The sequence below is a fragment of the Sebastes umbrosus genome, chromosome 7 (genome assembly GCF_015220745.1).
Source record: "Sebastes umbrosus isolate fSebUmb1 chromosome 7, fSebUmb1.pri, whole genome shotgun sequence".
NCBI classification, from domain to species: domain Eukaryota; kingdom Metazoa; phylum Chordata; class Actinopteri; order Perciformes; family Sebastidae; genus Sebastes; species Sebastes umbrosus.
The window spans coordinates 32,936,282-32,960,347 of NC_051275.1; the positions used below are offsets into that span (position 1 = coordinate 32,936,282).

A 24,066-nucleotide genomic window follows, 5' to 3' on the forward strand; every position below is an offset into this window, starting at 1 on the left:
GGGAAAAAAAATCTGAGATTTCGAGAATAAAGTCATAATATTCTGAGAATAAAGTCATAAATTTACGACAAAAAAGTCGTAAAATTACGAGAAAAAAAGTCGTAATATTACGAGAATAAAGTCGTAATATTACGAGAATAAAGTCGTAATGTTACGAGAATAAAGTCGTAGTTTTACGAGAATAAAGTCATAGTTTTACGAGAATAAAGTCGTAGTTTTACGAGAATAAAGTCGGAATGTTACGAGAATAAAGTCGGAATGTTACGAGAATAAAGTCGTAGTTTTACGAGAATAAAGTCGTAGTTTTACGAGAATAAAGTCGTAGTTTTACGAGAATAAAGTCGGAATGTTACGAGAATAAAGTCGTAGTTTTACGAGAATAAAGTCGTAGTTTTACGAGAATAAAGTCGGAATGTTACGAGAATAAAGTCGTAGTTTTACGAGAGAAAAAGGCGTAGTTTTACGAGAGAAAAGGGCGTAATATTACGAGAATAAAGTTGTAATTTTACGAGAAAAGGTCGTAATATTATGAGAATAAAGTTGTAATTTTACAAGAAACAAGTTGTAAAAAATGTAAAATGACTATTTCGAAATCTTGGGGGCAATTTTTGCCTCTCGATCACAGTTTTTGGGGCATTCTGAGATTTCATTCCTAACACTGGCTTTTTTGGCTATTTACACCCGGCCAAGTAGTAATAGTTATAGTAATAGTAGTATAAAGAGCGGCAAAGTACAAACAGGGAGGAAACCGTGTTGGATGAATGGGTCATACTTTGATTATTATTTTCAGTCGCAGTTTGGTTAGGTCTGGCAACAAAACTACTTGGTTATGTTGAGGGAAAATATACACACAGTACTAATGTGTGCTCGGGTTGAGGGCAAATAGTATTGTTGGTTACTGACACCTGGGTGCTAATAGCATCTGTCTTACATTAGCTGAGACCTTCAAAAAGGTATACCTAAAGTAGTGTTATTATGGTAAGGATGGCCTCTTAGCGAGGCGAACGGCGTTAACCAAATATAATGCAACTGAAGGGCACTGTACAGTCCAATCTTCTATGGCATATTTCAAGGTCTCATATTGTAAAAAGTGAGATTTTCAAGTTATCTTTATTATAAAGCAGGTTTATATACATATATATATATATGTATATAAAAATACTGTAAAAGTATTGAAACGCTCAATCCATGGAGAAATACACACAACCTGTATTCATTTCATATTCATTGGGCCTTTAAACGAGCCATCAGGACTTCCGTACGGTTGTAATGTCACAGCTATACAATACATAGACCATTTCACAGTTTTCAATGGAAACATTCTAAATGTGTCCCAGATTATTTACGGTTGATAACACTTTTAAAATTTGTTTACATTTGCTGTCGGAATGCCTTTAAACAGGCAGACGGAATGCAATGACATCATTGCATTCTGGCTGCAATGATGTCGGAATGAAATGATGTCATTGCTCTGCTCTTTATGATGTCAGAAGGAAATGATGCCATACATCCTTAGAATTTGCCTCTGAAGTTTTTTTAAGGTAGGGAAGTCCTGTCAAGCCTAGTCACAGATCACAAATCACAGCCTCTGATACGACACCCTCTGTCCTTTACAGTGCGATTCTGCAACAAGAGTGTTGAGTTCAATTTCCAACACTGAGTACAGCTGTTGCTATAATTTGCACAAAAACACAGACAGAGATTGAGAAAAAAATGGCACAATCACATCTAGAAGATGATGTTGGATACCAACAGTGGCGCAAGCAGAAGATCCAGGACCTGGAGCTATGTGACCTGAGAGAGAAGCAATGGCTGAGAGTAATTAAGGCCAATACCATCAAAATAGACACTCTGGAGACTGAAAACCAGACTCTCAAGGAAGAGTTGAAACTTTCCAAGGAGAAGTATGAGGACCTGAAAACCAAAACAAAGAGCATTGATGATGAAAATCTCAACTTTGCTGAGACCTGGTATTATACGGAGAAAAAACACATAGAATGGAAAAAAAAACAAGAACAGAGCGAGGAGGCACACCGACAGCAGCTACATGACTGTCAGGAAAACTGCTGGAAAACCAAAGCAGAACTGGAACTGAAGCAAACGTCATTGCTTGCAGGGTATCGCAGGAAGCTGGCGGATGCACACGCAGAAGCACAGAACATACTCCTACAAGAAAAAGACAGGCTGGATCAAGAGCAGAAAGAAAAGCTTGTGGAACACAAAGTTGAACTGAGCTGTGAGGTGGAGAAGTTCATAACGGAAGTGGAGAAGTCACGAAAAGAGGAAAAAGAAAAAGAAAAGGCCCTTGCCGCAGAATACGAAAGGCATAAGACTTTACATACTGAATCTGACGTGAAATGCATTACCCTGGAGAAGGAAATTGTAAAGCTGAAGAGCACAATAACAAAGCTATTGTACAGGGAGGATCTCACTGGGAAGGTGTCTAAATTAGAGAAGACTGTCCAAGAAAAAGACACAGAAATTGCAAAGAAAAATCGGGAGATCACAGACTCACAAGAGAGAAATCAGCAACTAAGAGAGAGTTTCTGTACAGGAAACAAAAACCAGGCTGTTCTCCAAGATAAATTAAGCAAAGAGACTGACAAGACCAAGGGTCTAGTGGACAAACTAGAAGGGACACAGTCCGAGCTCAACAGAACAAAGATGAACCTGAGAGGTGCCAAACTAGACATAAGTGACCTGGAGAATAAGATCTTAGATCTGCAGTGCAGACTGAAGACCTGTGAGCCAGACCTGATCAAGCAGACGGAGAGGAGCAGAAAACTGCAAACCCAACTGCTGCGTTTCCAGAATGATCTGGAGCTCTGCATGCCTTCAATCTCTGACACCAAGAAGTTTAAAAGCGCCGTCACTGCTGTCAAACATCGCCATGTAGATGGTATTACACAAGTGCAGCACCCCCTGGATAAAGAAAATGAGTCTGCGTTTCGAGATCAGATTCCCCGTTTAAAGAAGATGATCACTTCTTATGACAGGGTACGTCAGAATGACAAGAGAGTTGCAGAACAGCAACATGTCAAGACACGTCAGAGAGCCCTCGACCTTGGCAATACTCAGCTCAGAATAATCAATGAGCAGAGATTGGAGATGTACGCGATGAGGAAGGTGCGAAAAACGCTGGAAGAAAAACTCAAAGGGACTGAAAAGCTTCTTCAAAAGGCAACAAAGCCGGCAGCACAGAAGGTCAAATCTTGCGCAAAGAAAAAAGTCCTGCAAACTCAATCCAAGGTTGCCACAGAGGTTGAACCAGAGGTTGCAGATGAAACACCACCCCGTTACATAGTTGACATGGTAGTGCCCCTTAGGCCTCCAGATAACTGGATGATGGTACCGAACAAGTGAGGCAGTAAAATAAATAAAATAAAATTCAAATAAAATAATGTTTAGTTGTATTTCCTGTATCTGCTGTGCCTTGTGTATGATTACCATAATTGAGACCTTCAGAAAGGCATACACCTCTTCTAAATACGACAAGCATTCCCTTCATGATGACATCCAGGGTTTCACCATGAACTTAAAACAAATAGACAAGAAATTGAACTTGTTAATTTGTTGAAATTTCGCAGTTTACGAGTTACAACCGTGAATAGACAGTGTGCAAAAAATGTTAAGTAAAACATAATTTTAAGTTAATATTAGCTTAAACAATAACAGTAACACTAAGCATATACTGTATCAGTAAATTATATAATTTTATATTTTAAATACACACATGTATTGATAATTTTTTTATTTTCATAATTTTTTTTACATTTATTTATTTTTGCATTAGTTTTTATTTATTCACTTATGCATTTATTTTTTTGGTCAAATTCCTTTCATGTGTTCACATACTTGGCCAATAAAGTTGATTGATTACATGTACTCATTATCTGTTACTATGATAATCCAGATGATGGGGCTCTTGAGCATCTGATTAATTTCATTATTCTGTAATGCCAAATTCTTCATTCACAAACAAAGAAAAATTCTAAATCACTTCCTACTGTAGGTTTTTACCTTATCTCCTAGAATTGAACTCTACTGAATTCCCTCAGTTTACAACTAACAAGAATTCATTGATAAAATGTGGCATAAATTGATATTTTTCCAATAAATTACTTATTTATTTACTTATCTTTATATTAATTCCCTTATTTATTTATTCTTCCGTTTAATTTTCCCCTTTATTTATTTATTTTCATTCATTTTTAAATGTATTTATTTATTTTTTCATTTATTTTTCTTTCATGTGTTCACATACTTGGCCAATAAAGGTGATTGAGTACATGTACTTACTTACTTTTTAAAATCACAGTCAACACTAACTTCCTGATGAGTTTCTTTAATAAGATAAAACATTCATGAAGTCGATTAGAGAATTTAAAAACTAGCTGTTACTGTTTTTACAGCGATGGACGAGCTGAGAAAGTCAAAGAAGTTAACGTTAACCAACTTATGATTCTGATCACACACATAGATGAATTTGAATTCCTTAGTTTTAGATGGAAAGTATAGCATCCCATTATCAAAATACTGTTTCCACCCAAACAATAATACAGACATACACAGCGCCAGAAACAGGTTGAGATAACGAAAAAAAAGGTGTGAAAAACTGCCACAAATCGGGAGAAATGTGACCCCGCGAGGAAACTGGGAGAAGGCGATGAAAAACGGGAGTCTCCTGGGAATACAGGAGGGTTGGCAAGTATGAATACAGACCAACAGCCTCCATCACTTAAAGTCTCATTACATCATCCTCAAATGGCCACAGATTACTGATTAGTTCGTTTTAGAAATGTTCCCGTCCCACAGAAAGGCCACATTGGGGGAATAAAACAGAAGCTCTGGTGTTATATACATTATATATATACATATATATATATAATATATATATGCAGTATCTGAACTTTGTCTCGGTGCGGTTTAGAGTTTGGAGAACGCGATCGTCTTGGGACTCTTCTTCTCCATGGCGGCCGCAGCTGATTTCATCACATCTTGAGTCTGAAGCATGCTCATGTTCCAGGTGGCCTGGAGAAGAAAGAACAAGGTGTTCAGTGTTAACTAATATAAAGTCACCTCCAAAGTAAAGGTAGTGTTCTTCTCACCATGTAGTTCAGTCCTTCTACGACGCTGTGGTCTCTGGAGTAGACCAGGTTGATTTTGGTGCCCTGCACAGCTACAGGGCTGCGGCCGGCGATCTCTCCGGCCATCTCCAGAGCTGCCGCCATCATGGCCTCCTTATCGGCAAACACTCGGCTGGAGAGGAAAGGTGGAGGATCATCATATCAATTGGTGATAGTTGCTCTTTGAAATTGCAGTATATCACAAAGTCTTGCTTTGTTATTTTAAAACTGTCTCCCCAACAGACTGGCTTCTTAAAGGGATAGTTGGGGTGTTCTGAAGTGGGGTTGTATGAGGTACTGATCCATAGTCGGTGTATTTCATAACCAGTATACTTCAAAACGCCTGAACTATCCCTTTAATAAGTCGAGCCAGCTTCATAACATCAAAACTAAGTAAGTACGCCTGAAGATTTAATAACGTTGATGCAGCTGGTGACTGAGGTGATGGCCCAAACACATTTGAAACTGGACAACACAGGTTCCGTAAAAACCAAACTACTTAATGAGAGAAAACTCCTGCTGTATAGAAGTGTACATGACTCTGGAGAGGATGCATTTACCTGACCAGTCCGCTGCTCTTGGCTTCATCGGCGTACATCTTCCTGGCGGTCAGAGCCAACTCGTTCACCAGGCTGGAGAAAGAATCACATGACAACAATATACAACTTCATACATACATTTAAAGTACAGGGAACTAGCTTGACTTTTTTTGTGTAATTAATCGATAAATATTTGTTATACTGTTAAAGCTGTTGCAGCACAAATTAACGTTTAACCCTCTGAGACCCGTATTTGTCTTTTTTAGGGTTAGGGTTAGGGCTTTACCTTGCTGTCAAACAGCCCTTTCAAATGAGGAACTGAAGCCGTTATCTCTGCTCTCTTCGAAGCCACCAGACTCCATTCACAAAAACAGTAATTCTACCTCGCAGAACACGGGAGTTGCTGGTCTACCGCTGCCTCGATCGGTTAGTTTGTTTGTGTTATTGTGTGACTTTGGTGTTTTAAAGGGTTAATCTGGATTCACCAAAGTCAAAAAAATCCCTTTAACACTGTATGGCAACATGACTCTTTGTTGTTTCCGCGATCGACACCGATTTTAGTCGCATCTAACTGAAACGTCCTGGCGTCTAGACTTTTATAAGAAAAATCATGAAAACATAACTTTTTATTTTTTATTTGATGCTTTCTGTCACTTTAAATGCTTTACGTGTATTTCTACATATAACCTGTGACTTAACAGTAAGCAGGAGATACAACCTCACCCCCCCGACTCTGTGTGGTTTATTAAAATGGCAGCTTTACCTGCGGCTGCCGATGACTTTAGGAAGTCTCTGGAGAGTTCCAACGTCTGCTGCAAGTCCAATATCAACTTCCTGTAAAGCCGACCAGAAAGACACCGATGCTGTGAGTATCATATCAGAACATCACCTGTATCCTTCAATACAACAACAGGTCTATGGAGAGTTTGTTTATGCTTTATACATGAAAATGATATATCTTTGTTTTTATTTTTACATTCTGATGAACTGTCTTTATTTTATTATTTGTTTGTTTTCTTATAACTAAACATGAATGATGATAAATATGACTGACAGTTTTCATTCAAATATTATCTGTTTGTTTTATATGGAGGCCCAAAACTGACAAAGGCTGTAAAATATTATTGAATACATCAGTAAAAAAGTGTTGTTAGTTAAATAACTGTAATGGGGTGTAAAAATACATATAAAGCATTTTATTTTACCTTCATTCAGGTGATTAAATTAATTAAAACTTCATTTATTTTACTCTATTATATTTTTCAGCTCTTTTTTTCATCTTAATCATTTATCTGTTTCCCGTGGGGCTGCAACTATCGATTATTTTCATTGTCAGTTTATCATTTTCTTGATTAATCGATTAGTTGTTTGGTCTATAAAATGGTGAAAAATATCGATTAGTGTTTCCCAAAGACCGAGATGGCGTCCTCAAATGTCTCGTTTTCCTCACCACATTTCCTAATTATGTTAATGAGATGGACATACCTTTATCTGGAACCAGGCGTCCTGGGTGCACAGACGGATGTCACAGGCTGTGATCAGATCAACACCTGCCGCAGAGACACAACATCCACAGTGAACATGACGGTGAGTTAACTCTTTTCTCTACCAGTTTGAATAACACGTCCTCCTCTGATACAATCTCTGCAGGTAATTGTAACATTTCCTGAAGACTGACTCATTTCAGTTACTGGGTTTCTAATCGCAAACTTTTTGATCTGTTCAAAATGTACATATAAGGGAGATTTGTCAAGTATTTAATACTCTTATCAACATGTCTCTTCTACCGCTCACCCTCACGATCTCTCTCTCTTTTTCTCTCTGTCTTTCTTTAAATGAGTCAGGAAGTCGACAGCAGAGCCTAACTTTACTTTTAATATTATCAAACAAAGACAAATGCTCTCCCCTCGTCCTAAAATGGTCCTAAATCGATACTAGAGTACTTCCTTGTTTTATGAATGAAGCGGTACAGCTGAAGCAGCGGCGCTGTGTGTGTTTGACAAATCCATGATGGTCATCCCTGCAAACTCCACCCCGGAAGTTCCTGTACTTTCAGAAAGTGCCACCCCCCCCAACCAGGGACTTTTTTGGGGGTAAAAGGGCCCCGTAAAATGTCCCCAGAACTTAATTTAGACCCTGGTTCCTGCCGAGGCCTATAGAAAGGAGGCTGGGTCACGCGTCATCAACGTATCATATCTTTGGGGGTATAACACATGCGCAGTAAAATCTGGCATGCACTCGCCGAAATTGAGCCAATCGCAACGCACGACCGCAGCTTCAGTTACACTGCGCATGTGTTATACCCCATAACCCATGACCCATGTCCGCCCGTGACCCAGCCTCCTTTCCATAGGCCTTGGTTCCTGCAGTTGAAACGCAAAGAGTTCCTCAAAAGGTTCTTAGTCCTAGGGGAAAGTTCCTGCGGTGGAAACGGGGCAGTGATACAGTGAGACATAACTCCTGTATGACAGAGCAGACATCTTCTCCATGCGAACATATGTGTGGGCCATAAACTGAAGGCTGCACTATGACAGTGTGATGATGACATCCTACCTCCCCCAACACAGGCTCCGTGGACAGCCACCACTACAGGCTTTGGACACTAGAAGAAGAAAACAATAATCAAAACATTTCACAGGACAATACACTGATAACCCAACATTTTTAAATGCTGCCCAAATACATTGAACGACCTTCTCTATGACGGTGAACGTCTCCTGATATTTGGTGACTATTTTTCTCAAGTTCCAGGAAATTCTGGCCGTGTCGTCGCCCTCTGGCTGGAGGACGTCGCTGGCCATGTCCATCAGGTCAATACCTGGACGGTAACACAGCACAGAGAATAAATACAACTTGACTATGAAGATAGAAGAGTGCAAACCATCTGATACCCACCAGCTGTGAAGATCTTCCCAGCTCCAGAAAACACCACCACTCTGCAGTCCGGGTCCCCAGCGATCTTATTAAAGCAATCCACCATCTCACTGGGAGAAACAACCCACAAGTTCCCATCAGTGTTGGATAATCTGGTATATTAATACTTTTATATAAGTGCTTCAATGAGGAATTCCAGTGGTTTCCTTTTCAATAATATTTCTTGTAATTTCAGGACAAATTGTGAAAAAGTGCTTTAGGAAACACTTGCCTACTGGTAAGTTATTCAATATCTCTGATATCTTTCAAAATCTAATTTAAGTCATTTGTTATGGAGTCATGGGAGTGCCATGATACAGAATAAATCTAAAATGTGGAAATATAAAGAGGAACAAATAGAAATATATAAGTAAATAAAAAATGTATAAATATAAATATATATAAAAATATAAAATAATTCTAAGTATTTTCATTTATTTCTACTTTTATTTATTCATTTATTTATTCCTCATTATGTTTCCACATTTATTTATTTTAGGGCTGTCAATTGATTAAAATATTCAATCGCAATTAATCGCATGATTGTCCATAGTTAATCACGTTTACTCGCAAATTAATCGCACATTTTGTATCTGTTCAAAATATACCTAAAGGGAGATTTGTTAAGTATTTAATACCCTTATCAACATGGGAGTGAACAAATATACTGCTTTAAGAAAATGTATGTATATATTTATTATTGGAAATCAATTAACACGAAAAAAGGACAAATATTGTCCAGAAACCCTCACAGGTACTGCATTTAGCATAAAACAATATGCTCCAATCACAACATGGCAAACTGCAGCCCAACAGGCAACAACAGCTGTCAGTGTGTCAGTGTGCTGACTTGACTATGACTTGCCCCAAACTGCATGTGATTATCATAAAGTGGGCATGTCTGTAAAGGGGAGACTTGTGGGTACCCATAGAACCCATTTTCATTCACATATCTTGAGGTCAGAGGTCAAGGGACCCCTTTGAAAATGGCCATGCCAGTTTTTCCTCGCCAAAATTTAGTGCAAGTTTTGAGCGTTATTTAGCTTCCTTCTCGATAGTAGCTATACTATATTTTGGTGTGAAGTATTCCTTTAAACATGTGATATATAAGTAATAATAGTTAATTTATTTGTTTTGTTTATGCAATTATTGCATATTAATTTAACAGATTCCTGCCTCCAGAAAGCTCTGTTCATGGCGTTGCGTTTCTCCGGGCGGTTCAGCTCTACATGTGTGACGGACTCTGCTGGGTGACTGATGGCCAGGGTGCTGTAAGGAGAGTCGGCGCCACCGGAGGACGACATGGCCCTGACCACAACCTGACTGGGCAGCCGGGACCTCCTGTCTGAGAGGAAAGATACAGAATGACACAAACAACCTGAAATCCTCTGTGGCCAACAAACTGCAACAGTAACTTAGATTCAGAGATCCGTACAACTAATCAACTACTATTTATAATCGAAAATACCAAATATTCTGATTCCAGCTTTTAAAATGATGAGGATCTGATGACTGACTTTGATTGACCATCTGTAGGTGTTTGAACTGTTAGTTGGACAAAACACGACTTTTGAAGAACATGTAGTGAGTTTTTCACTATTTTGTGTTTTTTTCGTAAATGAAAAAATTCAGTTAATCAAAGAAATAAATATTCAAAATGTGAATCAATAATGAAAATAATCATTTTATCCGTAGCCCTAATCCAGGGTATTTTTCTTTCCACTGGAATAAAAATATCTTAAAACAGAAATAAAAATTACATTAAAAAAAATACATATTTTATATTTGTTAAATCAACAAATAATATATAAATAAATAAAACTAAATAAATCTATGTATTTATTGGTCACATTTTGTTTTACAAAATTAGGAAAGCAATGTATAATATAATTCATAATAATATATAACAATTAATCAATAAGTCGATTGACGTAAAATTAACTGGCAACTATTTCGATTGTTTCAATCATTTTAATGCAAAAACATTTCATGGTTTCAGCTTCACAAATACGATTTGATTTGCTGTTTTTTTATATATATTCTTTTAATAATACATTTTACTTATTTTTTAATAATTTTGAGGTTTGAAATTTTTGTTGAACAAAACAAACATTGTTAAGGTGTCAACAATCAATCGATTGATTCATTCAGTAAAAGAATCAGCAGATTAATCCTTAAAGGTCCCATATTATAAAAAATGTGAGATTTTCATGTTTTTTTTATTATAAAGCAGGCTTAAGTCCTATATAAATACTGTGAAAGTATCGAAACACTCAATCCACAGGGAAATACACAAAGCCCGTATTCAGAAACTCTGCATTTGAAACAAGCCGTCAGGATTTCTGCCCATTCGTGATGTCACAAATATACAATATTTAGACCCTTGACACAATTTTAAACGTAAACATTCTAAATGTGTCCCAGTTTATTCCTGGTTGCAGTGTATGTGAATGTCATCAGCTGACAGGAAGTACACATAGACCCAAGCTGTTGCCTAGCAACGCAATTCCGTTGCAATTCTGTCAAAATACAAGTATGAACCTGAAAGTGAGCACGATATGGGCCCTTTAATGCAAATAATTATTAGTTACAGTCCGATACAAAATACCAACTATAACACTAAAATCCTGCTTTTACATTAATGCATGAGTAATATTATAATGATATAATATATAATAACAGTCACAGGGGACATTCTTCTGCAAGAGTACTTTTAAGTACATTTTCCTGATTATACTTTTTACTGAAGTAACATTTCAATGCAGGACTTTTACAGAGTACTTTTTACTTCTACTAAAGGATCTGAGTACTTCCTGCACCACTGGTTAGAGAGAGCTCTACAAGACAACCTTGCAAAATAATGCTGGTGACCTTTCACCTACTGAGCTTTTTTATAAGCAGTTATATATTAATTTGTCTACAGACTAGTGCGAGCTAACAGACTTGTGAAGTTAACACCAGATGCTCTGCGAAGTTTCATAACATTACAACACTGGATTATCATAGTAACAGCTGATAAGTACATGTAATCAATCAACTTTATTGGCCAAGTATGTGAACACATGAAAGGAATTTGACTAAAAAATAAATGCATAAGTGAATAAATAAAAATGAATGCAAAAATAAATAAATAAATGTAAAAGATAATGAAAATAAATAAATAATTAAAACAGAAATATCAATTTATGTCACATTTTATCAATTAATGAATGGCTACTTTTATTTTTAATATTATTTTTGCTACATTTGATGACATTTATTTATTTATTGAGTCATTTATTTATTTATTCATTTATTTGTGATTTTAGCAGGTTATGTCCTCCATGTATATATATGTATATATATATATATATATATGTATATATATGTATATACATATATATAAACTGGAAAAACAAAGTTTGGAAACTTGTGTTTGGTGGATTATTTCTCTGTTGTTACAATGCTAATTGGCATTGTATTTTACCTCGTTGGAAAGCCTGTTTATTTACCTTCGCAATGATGTCCAACTTGTAAGGATCATGCATTTGTGGGATGAGCAGCACAGCTGATTATGTGGGGAGCGCCCAAGAAAAATTTGCCAAAATGCTCCGTCAATGGTAAACAGTGTATTCTCCTGTTGGTATTGACTCTTGTTTTGAGTTGTTTGGTGGATTGGATGATTGAACTCTCTATCAGTAACAAGGAACAAACAAGACATATTGGCAATTTTACACTTATATTAATTGAATCCACCGTCAGGAGCCTCAGTAGAAGTGGAAGATCCATACGCAGCCACAACAGCCTGGCACCTCCTCCTCATGCTGGTCACCAACCTGGTCACATGTTGCTGTGGGATGGCGTTCCATTCCTCAACCAGGATTCGTTGCAGGTCAGCCAACGAGGTTGTGTTGGTCACTCTAACACGTACAGCACGCCCAAGCTGATCCCACAAGTGTTGAATTGGGTTGAGGTGTGGACTCTTGGCAGGCCGTTCCATTCTCTGTACTCCCACATTGTGGAGGTAGTCTGTGATAACCCTGGCTCTGTGGGGGCGAGCGTTATCATCTTGGAGGATGAAGTTAGGTGCCAGATTGTGGAGATATGGGATCACCACTGGCTGCAGAATCTCATCCTGATATCTCCCTGCATCGAGATGGCCTTCAATGATGACAAGCCTTGTTTTGCCATTGAGGGAGATGCCCCCCCACACCATGACACAGCCCCCACCAAAAGCTGTTACTCCATCGGTGCAACAATCAGCATAGCGTTCTCCACGTCGTCTCCATACTTTGACCCTGCCATCCAACTTTGGCAGACAGAACCTGGACTCATCACTGAACATGACATTCCCCCACATGTTCAGGTTCCATTGTCTGTGTTGTTGACACCAGCGCCAACGGGCCTGACGGTGAAGGGCAGTCATTGCAGGCTTCCTGGTAGCCTCATGAGAATACACTGTTTACCATTGGCAGAGCATTTTGGCAAATTTTTCTTGGGCGCTCCCCACATAATCAGCTGTGCTGCTCATCCCACAAATACATGATCCTTACAAGTGTGACATCATTGCGAAGGTAAATAAACAGGCTTTCCAACGAGGTAAAATACAATGACCATTAGCATTGTAACAACAGAGAAATAATCCACCAAACACAAGTTTCCAAACTTTGTTTTTCATATATATATATACATATATATTCTACTAAAAACTACTAAAGGATCTGAGTACTTCCAGCACCACTGTTAGAGAGAGCTCTACAAGGCAACCTTGCACATTAATGCTGGTGACCTTTCACCTGCAGAGGTTTTTAACGCAGTTAAATAATCATTTGTCTACAGACTAGTGCGAGCTAACAGACCTGTGAAGTTAACACCAGATGCTCTGTGAAGTTTCATGACATTACAGCACATGTTCATTAATTACAACAACAACAAAATGAGCAAAACAGAACAGTGTCACTTACATTTGGTGAGAGCTGACCTGACGACCAATGACAACATCACTCTTTGGACTTTGCACTCTTCAGTGATTTATAACCACAGTAAACAACAGGAAGAATGAATTCCTGCAGGGTGCAGCCCAGCAGATATAATAGTGTGCAACAAACAAAACAACTTAAATGAACCCCTCTTTAGCTAGCTAGCTTCTGCTGCTTCTTCTGCTTCTGTGTGTATTGTTGGTTGGCAAACCAGCTCATAGGTGCATTACCTCCACCTACTGGACTGGAGTGTGGAGCAGTAGATTGGCAGGGGAAAATAAAAAATAAATAAAAAACAAAAAAACAATAAAATAAAAATGTATAATTATTATTAATAATAATTATACTAATAATAATTAAATTATCATCATTATTCATGTTGCCCTTAAGTAATTAATTAGAAGATTGTGTACTTTCTTAGATGTCTTTCCTAGTAGATTGTAATATTTCCATCATCTACTCCTGATAGCAATTCCCTTCTTTCTTCATCACTGGACTGGAGTGTGGAGCAGTAGATTGGCAGGAAAATAATAATAATAATAATAATAATAATAATAAAATAAATAAATAATAATGAAAATAAAGTAAAAAATAACAATAAAATAAAAAATGAATAATTATTATTAATAATAATAACAATAATACAAACAATAATTAAATTATCTCCATTATTCCTGTTGCCCTTAAGTAATTAATTAAAAGATTGTGTACTTTCTTAGATGTCTTTGCTAGCAGATTCCCCATTGTAATTTTCCATCATCTACTACTGATAGCAATTCCCTTCTTTCTTTGTCATATATATATATATTTTTTTATTATTTCAAAATGACAGTATCCATAGTAACAGCAGAAAACATTAAAAACATTTACATACAAAAGAAGCATAGCGAAAACATAAACAACGAGCTGTGCTAAACATAAAAGGACAACAGAAATGAAACAAAACCAACATGAAATAAAAAAAAGCTTACCTTACGACCAATGACAACAACATCACTCTTTTGACTTTGCATTCTTCAGTGATCGATTTATAACTGCAGCAAACAACAGGGAGAATGAATTCCTGCAGGTTGCAGCCCAGCAGATATAATAGTGTGCAGTAGTGTGTAGTATATATATATATACATATATATATATATATATACTGTGTGTGTGTGTGTGTGTGTGTGTGTGTGCGTGTGTGTGTATTTAAAGTATAAAATTATATAATTCACTGGTACAGTATATGCTTAGTGTTACTGTTATTGTTTAAGCTAATATTAACTTAAAATTATGTTTTACTTAAAGGGACTGTTTGTAACTTCTTACACGTATAAATCAATCCGGGTCAGTGATCCCGGTCTCATCACATTGACTGTTCTTGTACATAGTTGTCCTCAGTCTCATTTGCTTAAATTGGTCATGGAGGCATCACAATTTAATTGAGACCCGGTAAATTAATTGTATTGTTCTTGTAAACTGTATTTTATGTAGTATTAATATCTGTAGATGTGTTGTGGTTGTGCCTTTTGAGTGAGGTAAGACAGTTTTGAAGCAGAAGTTTTGCTGGAGTTTACTATGTCTACACCTCAGAGCACTTGAGTCCAACGTTTATGTACATTCAGGTGTCTGAATAGCTCCAGGACTTAACAGCAGTTTAACAGCAGTATTATATATCTACTGTTGTATATATATTATATATATATATATCTTTATCTCACTATTGGTTTACCAAACAAAGCAAGGTCAATAGGGTTATCACATTAAGGAAACATTTCTATTACATGTTATATTGTTATATTACATTTGTATTGTATTACATGTTTGTGTTTTGTATTATAGTACATGCAGTGGTGGAAGTACTCAGATCTTGTACTTCAGTAAAAGTAGCAATACTACCATGTAGAAATACTCTGTTACAGTAAGGCTCAATTCAAAATCCTCAAGTAAAAGTGCAAAAATATATATATTATATGTATATACATATATACTTAAAGTACACATTATGCAGAATAATGTATATTATTGGATTATACTTATTGATGCATTAATGTGTTCATCACTTTAATGTTGCAGCTGGTTAAGGTGGAGTTCATTTTAATGACTTTATACACTGCTGTGTAGTTTAATCTATAATAATACATCATCATTTATTCAGTGATTATATTTTGTATTAATAATCTGAATCTGTAAAGTAACTAAAGTTATTAAATCAATGTAGTGGTGTAAAAAGTACAATATTTCCCTCTGAGATGTAGTGGAGTAGAAGTAGAAAGTATCAGAACATGGAAATACTTAAGTAAAAATACAAGTACCTCAAAATTTTACCTAAGTACAGTACTTGAGTAAATGTACTTAGTTACTTTCCACCACTGAGTACATGTTATTCTGTTTGTTTTTCTAAGCATCTTTACTGCTCCTGTTGGAATAAAATAATTGTTGATTATTTAACTGCAAAGTAGTGATGTGTTTTTGATACCTTCACGTTTTTGCATTAAATCATACCGGGATGTTTGCCGAAATTTCCACCAGCCACCACTGTCTGCTCCTCTGCCTGCCTTCACTCACACACCGCGCTCGTTCTCGCTCCATTCTCATGTGCATGCGCGCACACTCCACACTGCAGAAGAGTTAGTTTAGCTCTGAGAATATCTAGTGAATGTTCAGTGGACGTTTATGCAGAAATAACTGCTGCAGCTCCTCCAGACCAACAGAGGTTTCCTGTGTCTTATGAAGTGACGGGGTGCCGCAGAGAGAAACATTATCGTCTCCGACCAAAACTCCGGTGTCTCCCCTGTTCCCTCCGGCCGCAGTCGGGAGGCTGAAGCAGGAAAAGCCAACACTAGGATCAGCATTGATTCACGGAGAGACCTTCGTCTGGTCAGCTAACATTACTGCCAAGCAGCTGGAATATAGAGTGATATTGTTTTGGGTTTAACCCTCCAAAACTGACTCTTTAAGGAGACACCCCAGGGGAATAGGGTAAAAAATCATTTGATTTGAAAATAATCACATTTGCATTTAGGTATTTAAATGGTCAATTTTTAGATTTTAGGCTATTTTGCTTACATAACATAACTTCTTTCAGACTAGTTGAATGAAAACATCCAAAATACACATTTAGGTGTTTATTTTAGTAAAATAAACACCTAAATGTGTATTTTGGGTGTTATGTCATGGATGCAAATTAGTGCGTGAAGCAGGGGAAGCAGGTGAAGCAGGTGAAGCAGGAATTCATTCTCCCTGTTGTTTGCTGCAGTTATACATCGATCACTGAAGAGCGATGTTGTCGTTGGTCGTCAGGTCAGCTCTCGCCAAATATAAGTGACACTGTTTTGTTTTGCTAATTTATTGTTGTGTTATTAATAAAAATGTGCTGTAATGTTACAAAACTTCACAGGTCTGTTAGCTCACACTAGTCTGTAGACAAATGATTATTTAACTGCGTTAAAAAGCTAATTAATCAATCGATTGATTGTTGACACCTTCACAATGTTTGTTTGGTCTGACAAACATTTCAAACCTAAAAAATTATTAAATAATAAGTAAAATGTATTATTAAAAGTTATATATTAAAAAACAAAACAAAATCAAACCGTATTTGAGAAGCTGGAACCATGAAATGTTTTTGCATTAAAATGACAAACAACAATCGAGATAGTTGCCAATTAATTTTCCGTCAATCAATTTATTGATTAATTATTATATATTATTATGAATTATATTATACATTGCTTTCCTAATTTTTGTGACCAATAAATACATAGATTTATTTATTTATATATTATTTGTCGATTTAACAAATATAAAATATGTATTTTTTAATATTTTTATTTTATTTTTAATTTTATTTTTATTCCAGTGGAAATAAAAATACCCTGGATTAGGGCTACAGATAAAATGATTATTTTCATTATTGATTCATATTTTGAATATTTATTTCTTTGATTAACTGAATTTTTTCATTTACGAAAAAAACACAAAATAGTGAAAAACTCACTACATGTTCTTCAAAAGTCGTGTTTTGTCCAACTAACAGTACAAACACCTACAGATGGTCAATCAAAGTCAGTCATCAAATCTTCATCATTTATATATATTATATATAATATATTGGTATTTTCGATTATAAATAGTAGTTGATTAGTTGTACGGATCTCTGAATCTAAGTTACTGTTGCAGTTTGTTGGCCACAGAGGATTTCAGGTTGTTTGTGTCATTCTGTATCTTTCCTCTCAGACTGGAGGTCCCGGCTGCCCAGTCAGGCTGTGGTCAGGGCCATGTCGTCCTCCGGTGGCGCCGACTCTCCTTACAGCACCCTGGCCATCAGTCACCCAGCAGAGTCCGTCACACATGTAGAGCTGCACCGCCCGGAGAAACGCAACGCCATGAACAGAGCTTTCTGGAGGCAGGAATCTGTTAAATTAATATGCAATAATTGCAAAAACAAAACAAATAAATGAACTATTATTACTTATATATCACATGTTTAAAGGAATACTTCACCCCCAAATATAGTATAGCTACAATCGAGAAGGAGGTTAAATAACGATCCAAACTTACGCTAAATTTTGGCGAGGAAAAACTGGCATGTATATATATATATATATATATATATATATATATATATATTTTTTTTTTTTTTTACATGTATTTAATGTTTATAAAAGAAGTCAGAAAAGTGTCTGAAAATGTCTTTGAAAATGTCAAAAAAAAGAAAAATGTTTTCGAAAAATGTAAAAAAAAAAAAAAAGTCAGAACATTTTTTCGAAAAATGTAAAAAAAATAAAATGTCTAAAAAATGTCAGAAAAAAAATCAGAAAAGTGTCTGAAAATGTTTTGAAAAATGTAAAAAAAAAAACGAATAAAAAAAGTCAGAAAAATGTAAAAAAAAAAAATAAAATAAATGAAAGTCAGAAAAATTAAAAAAAAAATAAAAAAAAGTCAGAACTTTTTTTCGAAAAATGTAAAAAAAAAAATAAAATCTCTAAAAAATGTCAGAAAAAAGTCAGAAAATTGTCTGAAAATGTTATGAAAAATGTAAAAAAAAAAAATCTAAAAAAATGACAGAAAAAAGTCAGAAAAATATCTGAAAAACGTCAGAAAAATGTAAAAAAAACGAATAAAAAAAGTCAGAAAAGTGTCTGAAAATATTTTGAAAAATGTAAAAAAAAAAAAAAGAAAAATGTTTAAAAAAAATGTCAGAAAAATGTTTAGAAAAAAAGATAAAAAGACAGACCATTTTTCGAAAAATGTCAAAAAAATTAAATGTCAAAAAAAGTCAGTAAAGTGTCTGAAAATGTTTTTGAAAAATGTAAAAAAAAGAAAGAAAAAAAAGTCAGAAGAATGTTTAACAGTAATGTCAGAATAATGTAAAAAAAAAAAAAAAGTCAGAACATTTTTTCGAAAAATGTAAAAAAAATGAAAAATCTGAAAAACGTCAGAAAATGTGAAAAAAACGAATAAAAAAAGTCAGAAAAATGTAAAAAAAAATGAAAAATAAATGAAAGTCAGAAAAATAAAAAACAAAAATAAAAAAAGTCAGAAAGTTTTTTCGAGAAATGTAAAAAAAATAAAATGTCAAAAAAATTTCAAAAAAATGTCAGAAAAGTGTCTGAAAAAGTTTTGAAAAATGTAAAAAAAAATAAAATGTCTAAAAAATGTCAGATTTTTTTTAAAAAAGACAGAAAAATGTAAAAAAAGTCAGAACATTTTTTCGAAAAAAGTCAAAAAAAATAAAATGTCTAAAAAATGTCAGAAAAAAGTCAGAAAAATATCAATTGACAGCCCTAAAATAAATAATTGTGCAAACATAATGAGGAATAAATGAAAATGCGTAGAATTATTATTTAATATTTTATTTATATTTTTATATACATTTATATTTCCACATTTTTTTATTTACTCATGTATTTTTATGTGTTCCTCCTTATATTTCCACATTTATTTTCTTATTCTTTTACAGATTTATTCTGTATTATGGCACTCCCGTGACTCCATAACAAATGACTTAAATTAGATTTTGAAAGATATAAAAGATATTGAATAACTTACCAGTAGGCGAGTGTTTCCTAAAGCACTTTTTCACAATTTGTCCTGAAATTACAAGAAATATTATTGAAAAGGAAACCACTGGAATTCCTCATTGAAGCACTTATATAAAAGTATTAATATACCAGATTATCCAACACTGATGGGAACTTGTGGGTTGTTTCTCCCAGTGAGATGGTGGATTGCTTTAATAAGATCGCTGGGGACCCGGACTGCAGAGTGGTGGTGCTTTCTGGAGCTGCGAAGATCTTCACAGCTGGTGGGTATCAGATGGTTTGCACTCTTCTATCTTCATAGTCAAGTTGTATTTATTCTCTGTGCTGTGTTACCGTCCAGGTACTGACCTGATGGAAATGAGCGACGTCCTCCAGCCAGAGGGCGACGACACGGCCAGAATTTCCTGGAACTTGAGAAAAATAGTCACCAAATATCAGGAGACGTTCACCGTCATAGAGAAGGTCGTTCAATGTATTTGGGCAGCATTTAAAAATGTTGGGTTATCAGTGTATTGTCCTGTGAAATGTTTTGATTATTGTTTTCTTCTTCTAGTGTCCAAAGCCTGTAGTGGTGGCTGTCCACGGAGCCTGTGTTGGGGGAGGTAGGATGTCATCATCACACTGTCATAGTGCAGCCTTCAGTTTATGGCCCACACATATGTTCGCATGGAGAAGATGTCTGCTCTGTCATACAGGAGTTATGTCTCACTGTATCACTGCCCCGTTTCCACCGCAGGAACTTTCCCCTAGGACTAAGAACCTTTTGAGGAACTCTTTGCGTTTCAACTGCAGGAACCAAGGCCTATGGAAAGGAGGCTGGGTCACGGGCGGACATGGGTCATGGGTTATGGGGTATAACACATGCGCAGTGTAACTGAAGCTGCGGTCGTGCGTTGTGATTGGCTCAATTTCGGCGAGTGCATGCCAGATTTTAGTGCTTTTATGATTTATACCCCCCAAGATATGATACGTTGATGACGCGTGACCCAGCCTCCTTTCTATAGGCCTCGGCAGGAACCAGGGTCTAAATTAAGTTCTGGGGACATTTTACGGGGCCCTTTTACCCCCAAAAAAGTCCCTGGTTGGGGGGGGTGGCACTTTCTGAAAGTACAGGAACTTCCGGGGTGGAGTTTGCAGGGATGACCATCATGGATTTGTCAAACACACACAGCGCCGCTGCTTCAGCTGTACCGCTTCATTCATAAAACAAGGAAGTACTCTAGTATCGATTTAGGACCATTTTAGGACGAGGGGAGAGCATTTGTCTTTGTTTGATAATATTAAAAAAAAAAAGAAAAAGAAAAAGAGAGAGAGATCGTGAGGGTGAGCGGTAGAAGAGACATGTTGATAAGAGTATTAAATACTTGACAAATCTCCCTTATATGTACATTTTGAACAGATCAAAAAGTTTGCGATTAGAAACCCAGTAACTGAAATGAGTCAGTCTTCAGGAAATGTTACAATTACCTGCAAAGATTGTATCAGAGGAGGGCGTGTTATTCAAACTGGTAGAGAAAAGAGTTAACTCACCGTCATGTTCACTGTGGATGTTGTGTCTCTGCGGCAGGTTTTGATCTGATCACAGCCTGTGACATCCGTCTGTGCACCCAGGACGCCTGGTTCCAGATAAAGGTATGTCCATCTCATTAACATAATTAGGAAATGTGGTGAGGAAAACGAGACATTTGAGGACGCTATCTCAGGCTTTGGAAAACACTAATCGATATTTTTCACCATTTAATAGACCAAACAACTAATCGATTAATCAAGAAAATGATCAACAGATAAACTGACAATGAAAATAATCGATAGTTGCAGCCCCACGGGGAACAGATAAATGATTAAGATGAAAAAAAGAGCTGAAAAATATAATAGAGTAAAATAAATGAAGTTTTAATTAATTTAATCACCTGAATGAAGGTAAAATAAAATGCTTTATATGTATTTTTACACCCCATTTCAGTTATTTAACTAACAACACTTTTTTACTGATGTATTCAATAATATTTTACAGCCTTTGTCAGTTTTGGGCCTCCATGTAAAACAAACAGATAATATTTGAATGAAAACTGTCAGTCATATTTATCATCATTCATGTTTAGTTATAAGAAAACAAACAAATAATAAAATAAAGACAGTTCATCAGAATGTAAAAATAAAAACAAAGATATATCATTTTCATGTATAAAGCATAAACAAACTCTCCATAGACCTGTTGTTGTATTGAAGGATACAGGTGATGTTCTGATATGATACTCACAGCATCGGTGTCTTTCTGGTCGGCTTTACAGGAAGTTGATATTGGACTTGCAGCAGACGTTGGAACTCTCCAGAGACTTCCTAAAGTCATCGGCAGCCGCAGGTAAAGCTGCCATTTTAATAAACCACACAGAGTCGGGGGGGTGAGGTTGTATCTCCTGCTTACTGTTAAAGTCACAGGTTATATGTAGAAATACACGTAAAGCATTTAAAGTGACAGAAAGCATCAAATAACAAAAAAAAAGTGATGTTTTCAAGATTTTTCTCATAAAAGTCTAGACGCCAGGACGTTTCAGTTAGATGCGACTAAAATCGGTGTCGATCGCGGAAACAACAAAGAGTCATGTTGCCATACAGTGTTAAAGGGATTTTTTTGACTTTGGTGAATCCAGATTAACCCTTTAAAACACCAAAGTCACACAATAACACAAACAAACTAACCGATCGAGGCAGCGGTAGACCAGCAACTCCCGTGTTCTGCGAGGTAGAATTACTGTTTTTGTGAATGGAGTCTGGTGGCTTCGAAGAGAGCAGAGATAACGGCTTCAGTTCCTCATTTGAAAGGGCTGTTTGACAGCAAGGTAAAGCCCTAACCCTAACCCTAAAAAAGACAAATACGGGTCTCAGAGGGTTAAACGTTAATTTGTGCTGCAACAGCTTATAACAAATATTTATCGATAAATTACACAAAAAAATTCAAGCTAGTTTTCTGTACTTTAAATGTATGTATGAAGTTGTATATTGTTGTCATGTGATTCTTTCTCCAGCCTGGTGAACGAGTTGGCTCTGACCGCCAGGAAGATGTACGCCGATGAAGCCAAGAGCAGCGGACTGGTCAGGTAAATGCATCCTCTCCAGAGTCATGTACACTTCTATACAGCAGGAGTTTTCTCTCATTAAGTAGTTTGGTTTTTACGGAACCTGTGTTGTCCAGTTTCAAATGTGTTTGGGCCATCACCTCAGTCACCAGCTGCATCAACATTATTACATCTTCAGGCTTACTTACTTAGTTTTGATGTTATGAAGCTGGCTCAACTTATTAAAGGGATAGTTCAGGTGTTTTGAAGTATACTGGTTATGAAATACACCGACTATGGATCAGTACCTCATACAACCCCACTTCAGAACACCCCAACTATCCCTTTAAGAAGCCAGTCTGTTGGGGAGACAGTTTCATTTTAAAATAACAAAGCAGGGCTTTGTGATATACTGCAATTTCAAAGAGCAACTATCACCAATTGATATGATGATCCTCCACCTTTCCTCTCCAGCCGAGTGTTTGCCGATAAGGAGGCCATGATGGCGGCAGCTCTGGAGATGGCCGGAGAGATCGCCGGCCGCAGCCCTGTAGCTGTGCAGGGCACCAAAATCAACCTGGTCTACTCCAGAGACCACAGCGTCGTAGACGGACTGAACTACATGGTGAGAAGAACACTACCTTTACTTTGGAGGTCACTTTATATTAGTTAACACTGAACACCTTGTTCTTTCTTCTCCAGGCCACCTGGAACATGAGCATGCTTCAGACTCAAGATGTGATGAAATCAGCTGCGGCCGCCATGGAGAAGAAGAGTCCCAAGACGATCGCGTTCTCCAAACTCTAAACCGCACCGAGACAAAGTTCAGATACTGCATATATTTATATATATAATTTATATAACACAAGAGCTTCTGTTTTATTCCCCCAATGTGGCCTTTCTGTGGGACGGGAACCTTTGTTAAACTAACTAATCAGTAATCTGTGGCCATTTGAGGATGATGTAATGAGACTTTAAGTGATGGAGGCTGTTGGTCTGTATTCATACTTGCCAACCCTCCTGTATTCCCAGGAGACTCCCGTTTTTCATCGCCTTCTCCCAGTTTCCTCGCGGGGTCACATTTCTCCCGATTTGTGGCAGTTTTTCATAACTTTTTTTTCGTTATCTCAACCTGTTTCTGGCGCTGTGTGTGTCTGTATTATTGTTTGGGTGGAAACAGTATTTTGATAATGGGATGCTATACTTTCCATCTAAAACTAAGGAATTAAAAGTCATCTATGTGTGTGATCAGAATCATAAGTTGGTTAACGTTAACTTCTTTGACTTTCTCAGCTTGTCCATCGCTGTAAAAACAGTAACAGCTAGTTTTGTAATTCTCTAATCGACTTCATGAATGTTTTATCTTATTAAAGAAACTCATCAGGAAGTTAGTGTTGACTGTGATTTTAGAATATATATATTTGCTAAAATAATTTAGCAACAGAAGA

General features: G+C 36.4%; 2 protein-coding genes across 3 annotated transcripts; one reads left to right on the plus strand and one right to left on the minus strand.

Moving 5' to 3' along the window:
• Window positions 1-4,329: 4,329 nt before the first annotated feature.
• Window positions 4,330-13,732, minus strand: LOC119491779 (delta(3,5)-Delta(2,4)-dienoyl-CoA isomerase, mitochondrial-like). Of its 2 annotated transcripts, none has more exons than XM_037775994.1 (10): window positions 13,522-13,731; window positions 9,755-9,923; window positions 8,561-8,649; window positions 8,359-8,483; window positions 8,219-8,267; window positions 7,151-7,215; window positions 6,429-6,499; window positions 5,687-5,758; window positions 5,109-5,259; window positions 4,330-5,031 (listed from the first exon to the last, which is right to left on the minus strand). In XM_037775994.1, exons 1-10 carry the CDS (start codon window positions 13,556-13,558, stop codon window positions 4,927-4,929), a joined length of 933 nt encoding a protein of 310 aa, XP_037631922.1. In that variant the 5' UTR covers window positions 13,559-13,731; the 3' UTR covers window positions 4,330-4,926. The 2 variants fall into 2 exon arrangements, with proteins under 2 accessions (XP_037631922.1, XP_037631923.1); XM_037775995.1 differs by having other exon boundaries at window positions 4,891-5,031; window positions 9,755-9,919; window positions 13,522-13,732.
• A 4,006-nt stretch (window positions 13,733-17,738) lies between these two features.
• LOC119491437 (delta(3,5)-Delta(2,4)-dienoyl-CoA isomerase, mitochondrial-like) lies at window positions 17,739-24,005 on the plus strand. The gene is made up of 9 exons (XM_037775495.1): window positions 17,739-17,923; window positions 19,737-19,825; window positions 19,903-20,024; window positions 20,116-20,164; window positions 21,130-21,194; window positions 21,854-21,924; window positions 22,589-22,660; window positions 23,093-23,243; window positions 23,321-24,005. The coding sequence occupies exons 1-9, from the start codon at window positions 17,796-17,798 to the stop codon at window positions 23,423-23,425; spliced, it is 852 nt and encodes a 283-aa protein (XP_037631423.1). The 5' UTR covers window positions 17,739-17,795; the 3' UTR covers window positions 23,426-24,005.
• The last annotated feature ends 61 nt before the right edge of the window (window positions 24,006-24,066 follow it).

Coding starts and splice junctions, on each gene's coding strand:
- LOC119491779 (XM_037775994.1), bottom strand. CDS start 13,558: ATGTTGTCATTGGTCGTCAGGTCAGCTCTCACCAAAT. Junction 9,924..13,521: donor CAGGTCAGCTCTCACCAAAT/GTAAGTGACACT, acceptor CTTTCCTCTCAG/ACAGGAGGTCCCGGCTGCCC. Junction 8,268..8,358: donor CGTTCACCGTCATAGAGAAG/GTCGTTCAATGT, acceptor TTCTTCTTCTAG/TGTCCAAAGCCTGTAGTGGT.
- LOC119491437 (XM_037775495.1), top strand. CDS start 17,796: ATGTCGTCCTCCGGTGGCGCCGACTCTCCTTACAGCACCCTGGCCATC. Junction 21,195..21,853: donor ACGCCTGGTTCCAGATAAAG/GTATGTCCATCT, acceptor TCGGCTTTACAG/GAAGTTGATATTGGACTTGC. Junction 23,244..23,320: donor TAGACGGACTGAACTACATG/GTGAGAAGAACA, acceptor TTTCTTCTCCAG/GCCACCTGGAACATGAGCAT.